General features: G+C 42.5%; 2 protein-coding genes across 2 annotated transcripts; both read right to left on the bottom strand.

Moving 5' to 3' along the window:
- Positions 1 to 1142: 1142 nt before the first annotated feature.
- Positions 1143 to 6988, bottom strand: LOC115684680 (TOM1-like protein 4). Its single transcript, XM_030609523.2, has 10 exons — positions 6918 to 6988; positions 6084 to 6249; positions 5162 to 5240; positions 4774 to 4872; positions 4574 to 4687; positions 3188 to 3333; positions 2971 to 3052; positions 2635 to 2720; positions 2369 to 2560; positions 1143 to 2009 (listed from the first exon to the last, which is right to left on the bottom strand). Exons 2-10 carry the CDS (start codon positions 6191 to 6193, stop codon positions 1391 to 1393), a joined length of 1527 nt encoding a protein of 508 aa, XP_030465383.1. The 5' UTR covers positions 6194 to 6249; positions 6918 to 6988; the 3' UTR covers positions 1143 to 1390.
- Positions 6989 to 10938: 3950 nt separating this feature from the next.
- LOC115684664 (NAC domain-containing protein 17-like) lies at positions 10939 to 14861 on the bottom strand. The gene is made up of 5 exons (XM_030609494.2): positions 14491 to 14861; positions 13171 to 13448; positions 12781 to 13083; positions 11753 to 12317; positions 10939 to 11410 (listed from the first exon to the last, which is right to left on the bottom strand). The coding sequence occupies exons 1-5, from the start codon at positions 14687 to 14689 to the stop codon at positions 11055 to 11057; spliced, it is 1701 nt and encodes a 566-aa protein (XP_030465354.2). The 5' UTR covers positions 14690 to 14861; the 3' UTR covers positions 10939 to 11054.
- Positions 14862 to 15064: the final 203 nt, after the last annotated feature.

Below are 15064 nucleotides of genomic sequence, written 5' to 3'. Positions count from 1 at the left end.
ATTTTTACATTAGTAGAAATTGAGTTCATTCAATCAATTTAGGTTGGAAATTACTGACGTGGATTCCGGATATCCTACGTGGTGCAGCATGGCGCTAACATGAATATTTTTTTATAATATTTTTGAATTTTTTTCTATCTTTTTTTTTCTTCCATGGCCGGCGAGGGTTGAGCGAGGGTCGACCTCACTTGCACGATGGCGAGCGCCGAAAAGGCTGACCCTCACCAAATTTGGCAAGGCTGCCTGGGCAAGGGTGAGGCAAACCCTCGCAAGCTAATTGCACGGACCATAGAAGAAAAAGAAAGGAAAAAAAAGGAAAAATATTATTAAAAATTTATTTGAAAAAATGTCTGCATCAGTGTCAGTTGTGCCACGTAAAATAATAAGCGTCCACATCAGCAACTTCCAACCTAAATTGGCTAGATAAACTCAATTGGTACCAATGTAAAGATTTAGGATTACATTGATACATATAAAGTATTTAGAACTAAATTGATACTAATACAATAAGTTTGATACTTTCTTAAGTACTTTTCCAGTAGCGGGACAACCGCTAGGATCTCATGTGTCTGGGCCTTGCATTCTAGAGATAATCAAATTCATTTCGCCGCTAATTCTCTATATAGAAAACCGAGCTTTCATTTTTCCTCATCAACTTTGGCAGTGGAAAGATGCCCACATTGGATGGAGTGACTTTAAGATTTATTTACTTTTTAGCATTTAAAATTTAACTCTGTGATTTTGAACACCCCAGAACTGTCAAAAACTATACGTAAGGATTTTTAAGATCATTTGCAATCATGAAACGTTTCAAAGAGTTAAAAAGTAACTTGCAGTTTCTAAAATTAGGAATTACTAACGTATTTAAGAGGTTACCAATAAAATGATGAAACTTACTGACGTCAATTGCTATCGTGCGTGAAATATTACCATCGTCCATAAAAATTACCAACCACGGCTAAACCAACACTTCTCAGACAGTATAGACTGTTAGTAGACGTATCCGTTGCTTTCTTTATCCAAGGACACGTTCAAAGGTCTTATTAAATTAATAATCCTCGTTATTTACACATAATTTGGCTAGGCCTGTTAGCAACTTCTGATAGATAAAAGAGAGAAGAAGACAGCGAGTAGCAACCAGGTAGAAAAGTCAAAACACGAACTACTAACAATCAAACAATAAACACTCTGATGATAACACCGGAATGGTACATACAGCAACAGCAGCTCCACCTCAAAATAACCAACTAAAACATATACACAAACCATGATGACCAAAGTCCCCACAAGAATTTATTTACCTAACATATATATATCTGAGAAAGGAATCAGAAAAATAGCTGAAACCCTGTATCAGGACACGTCGTCAATATCTGACGCTGCTCGCTACTTAAAATGACCTGTTAGGTTTCGAGGATGATGACGATGAGGACGACTTGGCTTTTGCGAAATCCACGAGATCCTTGAAGAGCGCATCTTCTTGTTTCGCTTCCTTGGTTGGGGTAGATGGATTCAGAGACATGTTCTGAGTGTGAGCCACCAAGCTGTCATAAGAGGAACCGGATCCACTACTTGAATGAGAACTTCCCGGGAAACCTTGCTTTTGGTCAAAAAATTGTTGCCTCTGATTGTGGCGCGAAGGTGGTGGTGGAATAGCGGCAGGAGACTGAGTCGTATCCCAGGGAGCTGGAGGAAGTCGATCAGCAGATCTGCTCAATGGGAGAGGCTCATCATAGGCAGGCTGACGATCATAAATAGGTGAAGTTTCTGGGCTTTTGCCATATGAAGGAGGAGAGTAACTGTTGTCCGAATGATTAGGAGGTCGAAAAGGCCGCGATGTATCGATGGAGCCTTCAGATTTAAAAGCATCACCACTGAGAAAGTCCACCGTACCAGAATCTCCCGAGATTGGCTTCTTTGATGAGGGTAAAGGAGCAGTTGGGTTCAGTCGAGAAGGTTCCGCTTTAGTGCTGACTGGTTTCCTGTTGTTACCATTGTCCCTTGATGACCTGCGAAACAGAAAAGTGGAAGTTCTGAGATAAGATAAGCAATTAGGATTTGGTAGAGTTTTTATAGTTCCATGGTTTAATAACTTCAGATAGATCAAATTTACTATTCCTTAATGCTTAAAATAACCAAATGCACTGCCAAGAGCCAAGGCTAGATATATGAATCATGCTTTTTAAACCTTCCACAGTACACACCAAATTTTTTTTGGACAAAAAAGGATTAGGATCCTCTCTGGAACTTAAATCGATTCAACTCCATGAGATTATGCAAGACAAGAAGATATGTTGATCTATCACCCAATGCAACTAGCACCGTCGTGTCAATCACATTTCAAGTGGCACTAATGCAGATGTATTACCTGTGAGATAATTGGGCAAAGTCATCTTCCAATTCATCATCCTCATGGTCTACATTTACCAGTGGCATAACTGGAGTTACACTTGATACTACCCCAGCACTAGAAGTTCCTCCAGCAATGTCATCATGCCGGCTAAGTACACGCTGCAAATTGTCATTTAGCGCCAGTCCTTGACACAGAAGGCCCTCATCTCTGAAATAACAAATTTCACTGTCAGGACAATTCTCACGTCAGAGAACCCCAGAAAAGATTATCATTCTCCTTACGCAGTTTCATTCACAAGCAGCATGACACGCTTTTGATAAGAACGGCACTGATCAACAAGGTCAACAATCACTTCATCCTTCAAAGCCTGCCAAGTATTCATAGTTGTAAGACTTTGAATTTAAGCGACCATTTTCATATGTTTATTATGCATTCTTCTAAATAAAAATGAAAAAGGAAAGAAGGCACACAAATTTATTAGCAGAACTAAATACGCAAAGAATTGGCGACGAGCACGTGTTGCAGATAAACAACATTTGAAATATCAGAATTCTGTTCCCAAAATGAAGTGGAAAGCACGTAACTGTGTACACGAACGATGTGACATAGATTGTTACCTCAGGTTTCTTAGCATCCACTGCTCCAAGCATTTCCATTAAAACGTCAGCTAACCCCTGAGCATTTTGTATCTCTGACATGCTGATTATAAAAGATATTACAATTCCAAAATGACTACAGCCATCTAGAGGGATGATGATATATTGCTCTCTCTCAAAAACAGAACCTTCTACGCAAAGATAAGACAGAAGAAAGGAGGAGCATCCTGAAAAGTACCTAAGACCAGAAGCATCAGATTGAAGTGAGGCCTGAATAGCAGCATCTTCAAATTCTGGAGCATGTTGAAATACGGGTTGAGTTTGTGGCGGCGTGAACAAGGGAACATCATTTACTTCTCGCGGTGGAAATTCAACTCCGGCGGCCTGTTAATGATTGACAAGATCAATCTAGGAACTGTACATTATGATTACCCAACACACACAAGCCGTAACAAACAAACTACGCATGAATGATGAAAGGCCCGTTATGTTAAATAGGGCAACAACAAGGGCAAACACATCATGCAAGTCTTTATTCTAACGTCAAAATTTAAACATGTCCATTAACATACACAAACAGCAGTTAGATGTTCTCCATCCCAATCTTCCTGAGCCAATGGTTTTCTAACAAAGAAGTAAGCCCAGAGCTCAAGCACAGGAAATTTTACAATTAATGATACATCATAGATATGTACATTGACAAGAAAGCAAATCCAGGTTGAGTCAGTTTATAAGAGGGAACAGCAATGTCTCCAAGAGGCACACTGCAAGGAAACGAACTCATAATGACCTGGCCGGGACACTGCCGCCAAAGATTCCCGCCATAGAAAATTTAAATGTCCAAAGATCACCAGTGATAAATTATCAAAAATAAGCTTCATTCGTCGTATCCTCAATAAGGGCTACTACAACTTTTTCTCAACCAAAGTGATGTTACATCCTAACTTTTCTTGAGTGTACAAGAATCTGTTGAAGCATTCTAATCTCCATTGCCCTCGTTTTTTTGCACATAAGGTGCTTGACTGCATAACATTTCATGCCATAAAGCGTCATTAGCCTTATTATTGTCCTATAGAAAATTCTTCTCATGCAGTTACACAGCACGGGGAACAAAGTATTATTTCACCTACAGAATCTCCCCTGTGCATAAGTGGCATTATATGATCATACAAGGTACCAAATAAGCTTATCGATATCATCCACATGACTGGTACCTTGTGTGCGAAAGATTTCTCTGTCCTGCAAAATGGATCCATGATATCAAAATCGCTCCCTCTCTAACGGTTGTTACTCTCCAGTTCTCACCAGTGTGTCCTTTTAACATCTACACACCTCAAGTATCTGTCTCTAACCGATTTAAAGGAAGCTCTTAGGTTCTACCGTTTCTACAGAAATTTGAAATTCACGTTTATTTCAGCTTGAATCTCGTCAACCACACTATTTTATTTACAAAAAGCATACTCCAAGAAATATCGTCTTCTTTAATCCTAGTGAGCTCAGTGGCCAATTAACAACGCAAGGACAAAGATGCAACAAGATAAGGAAATTATGCATGAAGGTATTTCTCAGATACACTGATGCTCGAATAGCCTCTAGAACTAAAACAAGAATCAAGAATAATTACCCTCAATTCATTATAAGCTGTATAATATTGGGGATACCTCCCCCTAGGTCCACCAAATGCTTCCTGCCATGTGTCGATTAGAATTAATATTTTCTCCCTTACGGTCAAATCAGGCTGCACATCGAACAAAACATCCATCAGAATGTTGTGTGACACAGTAAACCTATCAAAGGAAATAATTGATAAAGAGGCAATCTTACCTTTTTTTTCACTATTTTGACCATATCATGCAAGATGTCGCGCTCAACAATCAGCTGGAAAACATTTTCGCCGCAGTTTTTGCTGAGAGCCTCCAATGCCTGGGTTAAGACATGAGTAATATATCAATAGCTAAAGAAACCGATCTGTTGGAAGTTAATAACAGGACAGAGCAAAAAACATAAATCAACCAGAGAAAAATCAAGATATCGAGAATCCACTCATAATAGACACATTAGAAAGGCACTCCACACACCAGGACACACAACCGCTCGCATCTTTGCGTGCAAATACACATCAATCGCTAGCTACACACACACACACACACACACACACACACACACATATATATATAAACAAAAACAAATAAAAATGCTTAAAGAGACTTACAAAAAGGGCCAGAATCTGTATTTTCGGATTTTTGCTGGTGAGACGCTTTTTCAGCACCTTTAGAGCGTCCTTAGCTTGCCTGCAGAAATTCATTTATAGAAAAAGTTTAGAAACCTTTACATACAAGAAACCAGACCGATAAAACAAAGACACAAAAACGACACCCTGTGCAATAAGCAATAGACGAATCTGAGATATTTCTTTTTCAGGGAAAAAAAACTGCGACATGCATCCAGATGAGAAGAGCAGCTCAACTATATCCTGACATTCCAAAGGACAACTTATAGAATGCAAAAAGCTCCTCTAATCAATGACCCCTCATATGCAATCTTCATATATACCTGCTCACCATAATGCATCAAGCATGTCTTGTCTAGGACTAGCAACTGAATAATCCAGAATACGATGCCCAAATGCACTTCACCTCATAATTACACACCATTAAAGTGGAATTACTTTTGGCAGTTCCTAACTCCCAGGTGTTTTCGTGTGTCTTGAAACATTCGAATGACGGTCCATTCGTGACCGTGTTTTTAGCGGTCGTTTGATCATTTTAACATCGCTATAACGCACTATCTTCAAGCATGTTCATCAAATATCGACGATGTTTGGGCGGGCATATATACAATTGGAGAAGACGAATCAGGAATAGAAAGTCCACCCATTTTCCTATGAACTAGATAGGGGGACCAATATGATCAATTACGAGAAAATACGCAGGCACAAGTGGATAAAAATTCAATTGTGGATTCATGGTGCCGTTTCAATTCCAATCCCGGCCAAAAAGCGCGGGTATTACATCTAAAAGTAAAGATATCAGGCAAGATACGGGAATATCGCCACAAAGGACCGCCAAAAGCAATACATCCAACGAAAACTTCCACCCGAGAAACAGCCGCGGGAGATTGAAAAAACCCGTTACCGCGGATCCATGTTGATGATATCGCAGAGCTCGATATTGATAGCCCAGTCAGGTCCCACCAACCCGTCGCTCGTGGCTCTCTCCGCGCAGGCCGCTGCACTAGTCGCCATTTGGGGGTGGGGTTCCTCCTGCCTTCTTCAATTCCGGCCCTGTTTATCCACGACAGCTGGAAGGAAGACAAAAAGAGCGCGAGAGAGCGCCGGTCATAATCCGATAATCGAAACGAAAACCCCGACAAGACCTCGCGACTCAGAGCAGAAGACGAGATCACGGAGTAGCCCAAATGATCTGATCATTACACTAATTAGGCAACTCCGGCTAATATTCCCCCCTCCCCCCCTCCCTCCCTCAAACCTGGGTCGTTCTCGAGCAAACGAATCGAGGGGGGGGTCGAAAAAAGGCCACGGCCGGCGCCCCCCGGGCGGCAGGTGACCAAGCAAAACCAATTTCGCCGGGAAAAAACCCCCTCTAGCCTAAGGAGGCCGAATCAGCTCGAGCACCGGCTCGATCATACCCCTAAAGCGCAAAAAGCTACGCGGGGAGGGATCGGGCAATGGGGAGCTCGAAACACCCTCGCGGCGACGATTGACCCGGACCCGGAAAAAAAAAAAAACCCGCAAAAAGACGAAAGCCCCCCCTCCCCCTACCCCCGAGGGACGCGAGCCTCTCGGTGACCGGAGAACAAAACCCCGGCGGAACCTCGAGCGAACCGACCACGGCGAGATCCGGCGGCTCTCCGATCGATCGCCGGGAATTCCGCAATTCAGGGCGGCCGGAATCGGTCGGCGCGGCGAATTTGGGATCTCGACGGGGAGGGAGGTGTGGGGGGCTTACCGGCGGCGGAGGAATCGGGGAAGGCGGGAGCGAGCGAGAGAGAGAGAGAGACTCTCGGAGGAAGAGGAAGAGGGGAACGAGAAGGAAGGAGACGGATATATGGAGGTGGGAATGATTTCAGATTTCTTCTTCTTCTTCTCGAAGAGGCGAAAGCAGAGAGAGAGAGAGAGATGGGAAGAGGGAAAAAAAAAGAGTCATGGCTGATGACGGGGACTTCAGCCGCTTTTATGAATTGGGCTCCTTTTTTTTGCCCCTTTTTCCTTTCTCGAGTAAGTTTTTGGGGCTTTTTCTTGTTTTCCTTCGTCTGGGGAAAAAAAAACAAAGGATTAAATGCCCACCGGAAACGTCGCTCAGCACGAATTTTACCCCTGATTTAATTTTCATCTCGTGCCAGAAAAAGGAAAGCTCGCACTTGGGATTCGTGCCACGTCTGCCCGGAACTAATTTTAATTCTAAACTGGCGGCATCTGCCCGATGTTCTCATTAGAAATGGATGCAGATTTGAAATTTTTCGTCGAGAGAAAAACCAATTTCGGGGTAAATATTTCACGGGGCACGAGCTCGAGATCGTTTTTGGCGAAATGATAATTAGTTCATGGTAAACATATCATAAGGGTACCAGGTACCAATTCAGCACCTTAATATTGTCGACCCTTACTTTAAATATTAAAAAGAAAGAGAGAAATATGCTAACATCCTTCTCTGTTTAAAAGAACAGAAAAGATAATGGAGTTGGTAGTTTATGGAGCAGTTTGGGTCTTTTAATTTCGCTGGAAAAAATATTAAAACATCTGCCAACACTAAACCAAAAAAAAATTACATGTTTTTTTAATACTGGGGAGGTCTTACTCAGATCCGACCAAATCACCCACCGCCGACCCGATTATTTTTTTATGTAAAATGTAGAAATGACACAAAAAGAAAAAACCTTCACATTTTTTAATTCCCAAAATTCATATCACCTTAAAATCATCGAACAATTCCGACCAAAAAAATAAAAAATTATCGAACGACCTCAATAAATGTATCGTAAAAACCTAATGATGTCTCGTGCCAAAAGATATTAATGACGTGCAATCTTTCAAACGTCGTTTTGGTTAAAAGATTTTTCTCCTCTCTCTCTCTCTTTGTGTGGGATGAGCTGTTGACATTTTCCGTTTCGTAAACGACGGCCGTGACGCAACATGCGTGACAGTCCAAACAGAATCCGCCAGATGGCAGCGGCGCGAGCTGTTTCCCATTGGCTCGTGACCGACGGCGGAGTGTACGTTCCGGAGGTCTCCGGGTTTGACTTTTCCTTGATGACGACGAAAACGACGAGTTGGTTAGTAAGCTAAGCGCGTCATCTGCGTTAATGTCCTAGTGTGTGACCCCGGGATTTTAGATGACGCAGAGGTATTGTTATTAATATTACCGTGCGCTTCGTAATACTTGTTAACCACGCTTAATTTGTCGTGAATAAATTTTCCAAAACATCGATGGCGCATGATATGAGAGTAATCTGCATATTAAAAACCTGTAAAATATCTTAATTGATTCCCCGTCGTCGTCGAGGATATCCGATACCCGCTTCAGAAATTGGTGTGTGAACGGCTTGACATATAGCGATTCTTTCTTTTGGGGTTTGGGGGGAGTGTCGGCTTCATCAAAGGAAGTCAACGCCCCCACCGTGCATCGATTCCACATTGCGCCGTGGTTGACCGGGCCGTGGCCGGAGGAATTTGGTGGAATTCCAATCCCCCGTGATCATCGTTTTGACGTGGAGTGGAAAGTACTGCTAGATTTGGCCATGACTATTCTCAAAGAAGGGGAGAACAGAGAAGAACGGTGCGATGTTGCAAAGTCTCGTACATACAAAAGTGGTTCTATTAGTACAATCACTCGATACGACAATCGGGACCATGTAGGATCAAATCATAGTGGGGATATCCATGAGCACTTCCTCCTAGCCTCTTCCCCCCACGTATGGCCACCACCCCTGTCTTCATATATATATGAGTTTGCCTCTATGCTCTTGTCATACACGACCACGAAGAAAAATCTTTGGCGTCGATCTGCAATCATCAAAAATTTATTCTTAAAGTTACGGCATCGATAGCGGAAATTGTTAGAAGAGTCATCGCGCATGCAAATCGTGCATTTCTAACCACCATATAGTTCTCTTCCGTGTCCCACGTTGAAAAAGAAAATAATCCGCGGTCAAAGCGAGCGATTCTCGTGATAGTCTGACATGAATGGCTAGCGAAAGATCGAATGATTCGATTCAAACATCAAGTTGGCTTGCAAAACTTGATTTGTATTAAATAGAGGGTTCAAGCTTCAAAGACGTAAACATTTCTGCGAAATTATATCGTATGGGCACCCTGGTGTCTTCTTATGTCATCAAGCTAAGACCACTTCAATGCATGATATAAGAACTGAGAAAGACTTGAGAATGTTCATGGTTATGTAACTTATGTCATATACACCACCACTTATAAACCGATTTCCCCAACACATCACATGAGCTGTACGGCAACAAGATGTCGCGTGTACGAGGCTAAAGTACGATGGTAATGAATAAAGTACTATGGTATTGAATAAGAATAAGGAGGTCGTGCCCTCTTGTTTGGAAATTACCTGAAATGAAATTGAATTATCAATATGAATGACGTTTTCACTATCTCTCCATGCAACGCAAGTGAAAGCTAAGCCCTCTTTATATAGAAAACAATAGAAATCTTATATTCAATTATCCTTGTCTATATACCTCACTCAATCGCCAATTTTTATAATGAAATATCTAATTCAAGAGTACAAGTTACGTCTACCAATACGATCAATCTCTATCTAAAGTATGACGGTATTGAATAAAGTACTATGGTATTGAATAAGAAAAAGAAGGTTGTGCCCTCTTGTTTGGAAATTACCTGAAATGAGAATCATCGGAATGAATGACTTTTTCACACTCTCTCTCCGCGCAACAAAAGTGAAAGCGGAGCCCTCTTTATATAGAGAACAATAGAAACCTCATATTCAATTATCCTTGTCTATATAGCTCACTCATTCGCCAATTTTTCAATGGGAATACTGATTCGACAGTACAAGTTGGTGGACGATCAATCCCTATCAAAAGAACAAAAAAAAAAAAGAAACTTTAAGGGATAAATTTTAGTTGGCCTTGACGTGACGGATAGGGTTAACGAGAACATTCCAAATTAATGAAGTTCCAATTTGAAAAGAAATAAAAAGTGGTTATATATTAAAAACACTTAAAAGTCCAAAATTAGGGTAGGTTGAACTAATAGGAATGATGTGAACCCACAACCGAGGACCATTGAATCATTCTTTGGCCGAATACAATTTGAGGTTGAATTGACTAAGTTCAACGTAATGCATTAGAAATGTCACCGACCAAAAAAAAAAAACATTAGAAATGTCACATCACCTTTTTCGATCAAAAAAAATAAGAATAACGCCACCCAACCCTGATCCGTGAGAAATGGCCTGTGGTTCAAAAGTCAACACAACACATTCACGTCAACCGAAATGTCACATCCGGCGCCGTCGGGCCAACATCACCATCTAATTTGACCAAAGAAAGGTACCAAGAAATTCATCTCAACCACACAGAGAAAGTGAGAATTCCTTTGTTGTTAAGATTCGACCAAGGCACACATTGTCCTCTCGGCCCCAAGACCATTCGTAATGAATCGCTCGACCAGCTAGCTCATCGGTAGGGAAAAACCGAAAGTTAACAGCTATTAAGAAACACGCAGACCGTCAAATAGAACAGCAAAGCCCCGTGCATGGTGTGGCCGAAATACTCTCAACCACGGTCAGGCTGCAAATGGACCGAGAGAATGCAACCCGTAGTGCTTCAGTGAGTCAAGCGAGGAAAATGTAACTCGTAAAACCTACTATCCTAATTCTGCTGTTATCAAAATAAGCCAAGAAAGCATCAGAGTGGTTTCCACTGTCCACGAAATCAAAGAGAAGATCGGTCGCAACACAGATCGTCATTCCCGGAACGGAGAACGGGTGCGAGGAATATCAGTAATTTTATTGAAGAACCAGCATAGCTCTCACATATTCCAGCAATGTACCTATGTACTCAGACCAGCATTATATTAAAACTCCCATGGTTCATTTACTTCATCAAGACACACATCTTTCCCATAATCTCATACTTCCTATCAAAACCCCTAAAATAGCACCCAACACACCAATAACATAAAGCAATAAGAATCCCCTCCTACTGGACTTAACGACTGCATCACCTTTAACAGCACTCACATCTGTGGAGACAGAATATAATTTCAACCTACTGAAGCTGGACATCCTACCCAGAGCTCGACTTACAATTGCATTCTCGGAAGCTGATGCTGGAGTAGTTGGTATTGAGTCCACAAAAGCCCAAAGCGCCGAAGAGAATCCACTCATCACACCATCACCCTCTTCGATTTGGCTTTGACTTGATTCATTGGGCAAGCTACTAGAACCATTTACAAAACCTGAAAACAAATGCAAAATGACCACCGAATCAGCGCCTGCCGACGCGAGATACAACTCCCTCGGGTGAAAAAGACAACGAGGATAACACATATGTCACGCTCAAATAACCAGCAGTATGCAAAGAGAATACTTGTGCTAGACGAGCTCATGGAGCTAGCACCAAATCCCTTTTGGATTTCACCATGTGGACTGTGACAGTTCTACCAATACCATCCATCCCATCAGGAGCTTTGTGTGGATGGCAAATGGAGAGAGCCACTTTATTTACAATAGAAACAAAGACAGAGAACTCAGTGGTAGCTAAGAAAATCATCAATATCACATCTTGTGTCACCATGTACCTGAAGGACACGGTTGGACCCCCTGGGCAATTTCAGCTGAGGTATAACCTTCAATTGTTTGCTCATGCACCCACAACTGACTGGCAGTCTGCTCAGCGACATTTGAGATGGGAGGTTGCTGCTGCTGGTTATATTGGTTCATTAAACCATTATCAAAACAATTCATCTGGGTAGTCCCACCATCTTCCTGATTCATGGATCCAATTTCACGAAGAAACATGGCCGTATCATGAAACATATCAAATTCACTGAACCCATCTAAATCATCAAACTGTGGATCCTCTGCAGGTTTCTCCAAGGCACAGAAAGAGGGGTCACTATTGATGAGATCATCAATTTCCAGGAAGTCCTCGCTTACACGAGCCTCCAAGGTACTGCGTTCAGGAGCACGTGTTGTCTCGGAAGCTTCCTGCGATTGTTGCCACTGGGATGCTCCAAACTGGGTTAACTCTATGTTGGCCACACTTTCATCCCGCAAAGTACTCGGATCATATACAAAGAGTGGCTCTGAAGCGACTACTCCTCCAGATGACAGATCCACCAATGTACTTTGTTCTTCTTCTTCCTGAAACATATCATGAAATATCAGTTGTGCACATCAATACATTTTCGAACGTGAAATACTCACTCAAAAAGCATGCAAATGTTCCAAAGATGCAACTAATCCATTTCCTCATCCAATACCAACACCTTTTTTCCACTTTAACAGTCTATTTGATACCTAAATAAGAGCCAACTACCAAACTACTACGATTTAGAAGCAGAAGCCTTTCCTTGTATTATAAATACCATAGAGGTTGAAACTAAAGCAAGTTATAAGACACTGCATGCATCCCAATTAGAACATATTTATTGGATTTACAAGAAGGATAAAATTGGCACTGCAGTTTCTATGACATACAACCAACCAGTATAGCATTCCAGAATCAACATTAAATGAGGTAATTGTTAACAAGAAGTGGAGTATATAATAGTTAAACAGCCAACCCGGCATACTACTGAAGGATTAAACTGATTGAAGAACCAACCTGGGGTAACAGATAACCACAATTATTATACTGTGGTTGCTCAAGTTCAGGCCCCGCTGCAATTTCATTAAAAAACTCTTCGATATCATCAGCTGGAGGCAGGACATGACTGTTGTTCCCCGCATTGTCTACTGAAGAAACTGGAGGAAGTTCTTTTGGACAGATCTCCTGATCAACAACCTTTGTTACAGCAGAGCAATCATCATCTGCCCAGTCTTCCTCCTTAAATGGTGCCCCATATTGCTCTCCATTCTTCGGTCCAGGTCCACTTTTCTTGTAAACCTTATAGAGAGCATAATAGTCCTAACAATATTTAAAAAAAAAAAGCTTCAGTACAGATGAATATTAAAGAAGGAAACTGGTAATTTAGCCCCTCATCAAGTTGCATACCTGCACATTTTGGCATCTCTTGAGCTCCTCTTCATCTAGAGTATATTCATGCATCACCCAGTCAGTTCTTTCACCGCTAGGTGCTCGACCTTTGTAAAAGACTAGGGTCTTCTTCACTCCAACATCGCGGCCATTGGATGTAATGGTACGATCCTTTCCTGTTGCTTTCCAATATCCATGTCTGGTAGCTCTATTTGACCTCGCTGCATTAGGATATTTCCTGTCTCTATGACTGAAAAAGAACCACTGCCTATCCCCACTCTTCAACAAAGATTGGCCTGCATCGCAAATTTCGTGTCAGGAAGCTGTTGTGATAGCAGATCCATAAGTTGGAACTTTGCAGGCAACTCAAGGGAGCAACACGACATTTTAAAAGTTCTTCTGAAAGGTTTCTTAAGAAAACCAGTAATTAATAACTGAGGATTAACAAAACTATGAGTAGAAAATAAAGCACACCATAAGCAAATCCATGCCATTCTACAAATATATCAAGCGTGTACCACCCTTCAACATCCACTTTTCCTACTCTACTATTTTCCGTACAGAACAGAACCATCAGTGACAGGAGACTGATTTCAGCACGTTGACGATAAAAGAAAGAGGCGTTCAAGCAAGATCCGTCAGAAAAGAAACAAGTAGATGATAAGAGAACAAATTACCCAAGAAAAATGAAACAACTAAACGCAAAACGATTGTTTCTATGCAACTTTCGCTAGACTAAACTAACCCAAGACAAATCTTTGGCTGAACCAAGCCACTGCTAGGGACGTCTGGCATAAAATTAAAGGAATGAGGTGCTCGCCATGCAAAGGCTTCACGATCATTCATGAACTTACATACGTACACAGATTAACGAAAAGGGCATCACCCAAATGTAAAACACTTCTCCAATTATCATCAACTGCCACCACTCACTCTTAATCAGCTAAACCCACGACACCCCATCGTAGAGCAACAGGTTCGCAGCCCGCAGCGGTGGCCGCAGGAAACAAGCCACCCATACATACGTACATACAAATGGCACAGACGGATGCCTGACCGATGATAACTACTTCCGACAAGAAGACAAGAGCACAGCCGAAAACGGACACAAAATCGCGAATCCAACCCAGAACCCCAGACCGATTGCCCAAGCGCAGACACACAAACACGGAATAAACACAAGAGAACACCACGATCGGTGCAAAAGGCAATCTCCGACGATGTACAGATCAAGTCAACGCAGGCGAGCGAAAGCAGGACCAGAGCACGAAACAACAACCAAAAAAAAAAAAACAAAATAAATAGTAAAAAAAGGCATCTTGCAGCAGATTCAATTACCAGGTAACTCCTCAGGATCCCACTTGTAGACATCGAGCTCGGATATGATGTTGAGCCGCAGCTTCCGGCGGCAGATCTTCCTCTTCAGATAATAGAGCACGAGCTCCTCATCGGTCGGGTGGAACCTGAACCCGGGAGGCCAGGAGGAGGGCCTCTCGCCGCTCCGGACCACCGGCGACGAATCCGCCTCCACCGTCATCGCTGATCGCCCTACAAACTCGACCGCCGCCACGCCGGCGAGAGAGATCGACCGATCGATCGGAGCGGGAAGGGTTGGGGAAAGCTACCGGCGGAGCAGGGCGGCGCGGACTGAAGGGGAGTGAGGGAGGGAGTGATTGCGGGGGCGAAGCGACGGCGGCGATCGGTGATCGGGGCGGCGGCGCGGCGAAACCCTAGCGGAGGCGCGAGGGTTACGGAGGCGGGGGAGGAGGACGCGAGGAGAGTGGCGGAGGGGAAGGCGGTATGGAAGAAGATGAGTTTTTTAGGCGGAGCGATTCGTTTTAGTCAAATGAGGCGGATGCGAACCTTCCTTGAAAACGCGTTCAATTTTGTTTTTTTGGGGATTTTCGCTTTT

Source organism: Syzygium oleosum, unplaced genomic scaffold, assembly GCF_021117445.2.
Source record: "Syzygium oleosum isolate NSW1041296 unplaced genomic scaffold, Sole_v2.1 Sole_v2.02, whole genome shotgun sequence".
NCBI classification, from domain to species: Eukaryota; Viridiplantae; Streptophyta; class Magnoliopsida; order Myrtales; family Myrtaceae; genus Syzygium; species Syzygium oleosum.
Note: the sequence above shows the minus strand (reverse complement) of the source record. Positions and strands in the feature narration are given on the sequence as shown.

Bases quoted from the DNA above. Each gene is read 5' to 3' on its own strand.
- LOC115684680 (XM_030609523.2), bottom strand. From the start codon at position 6,193: ATGGCGACTAGTGCAGCGGCCTGCGCGGAGAGAGCCACGAGCGACGGG. The intron at 5,241-6,083 runs GTAACGGGTTTT...GAATTTCTGCAG, and splicing joins ATCATCAACATGGATCCGCG to GCAAGCTAAGGACGCTCTAA. The intron at 3,053-3,187 runs GTACTTTTCAGG...TTTTATAATCAG, and splicing joins TCTGATGCTTCTGGTCTTAG to CATGTCAGAGATACAAAATG.
- LOC115684664 (XM_030609494.2), bottom strand. From the start codon at position 14,689: ATGACGGTGGAGGCGGATTCGTCGCCGGTGGTCCGGAGCGGCGAGAGG. The intron at 13,449-14,490 runs GTAATTGAATCT...TTTGCGATGCAG, and splicing joins GGATCCTGAGGAGTTACCTG to GCCAATCTTTGTTGAAGAGT. The intron at 11,411-11,752 runs GTACATGGTGAC...ATTTGTTTTCAG, and splicing joins GGTCCAACCGTGTCCTTCAG to GTTTTGTAAATGGTTCTAGT.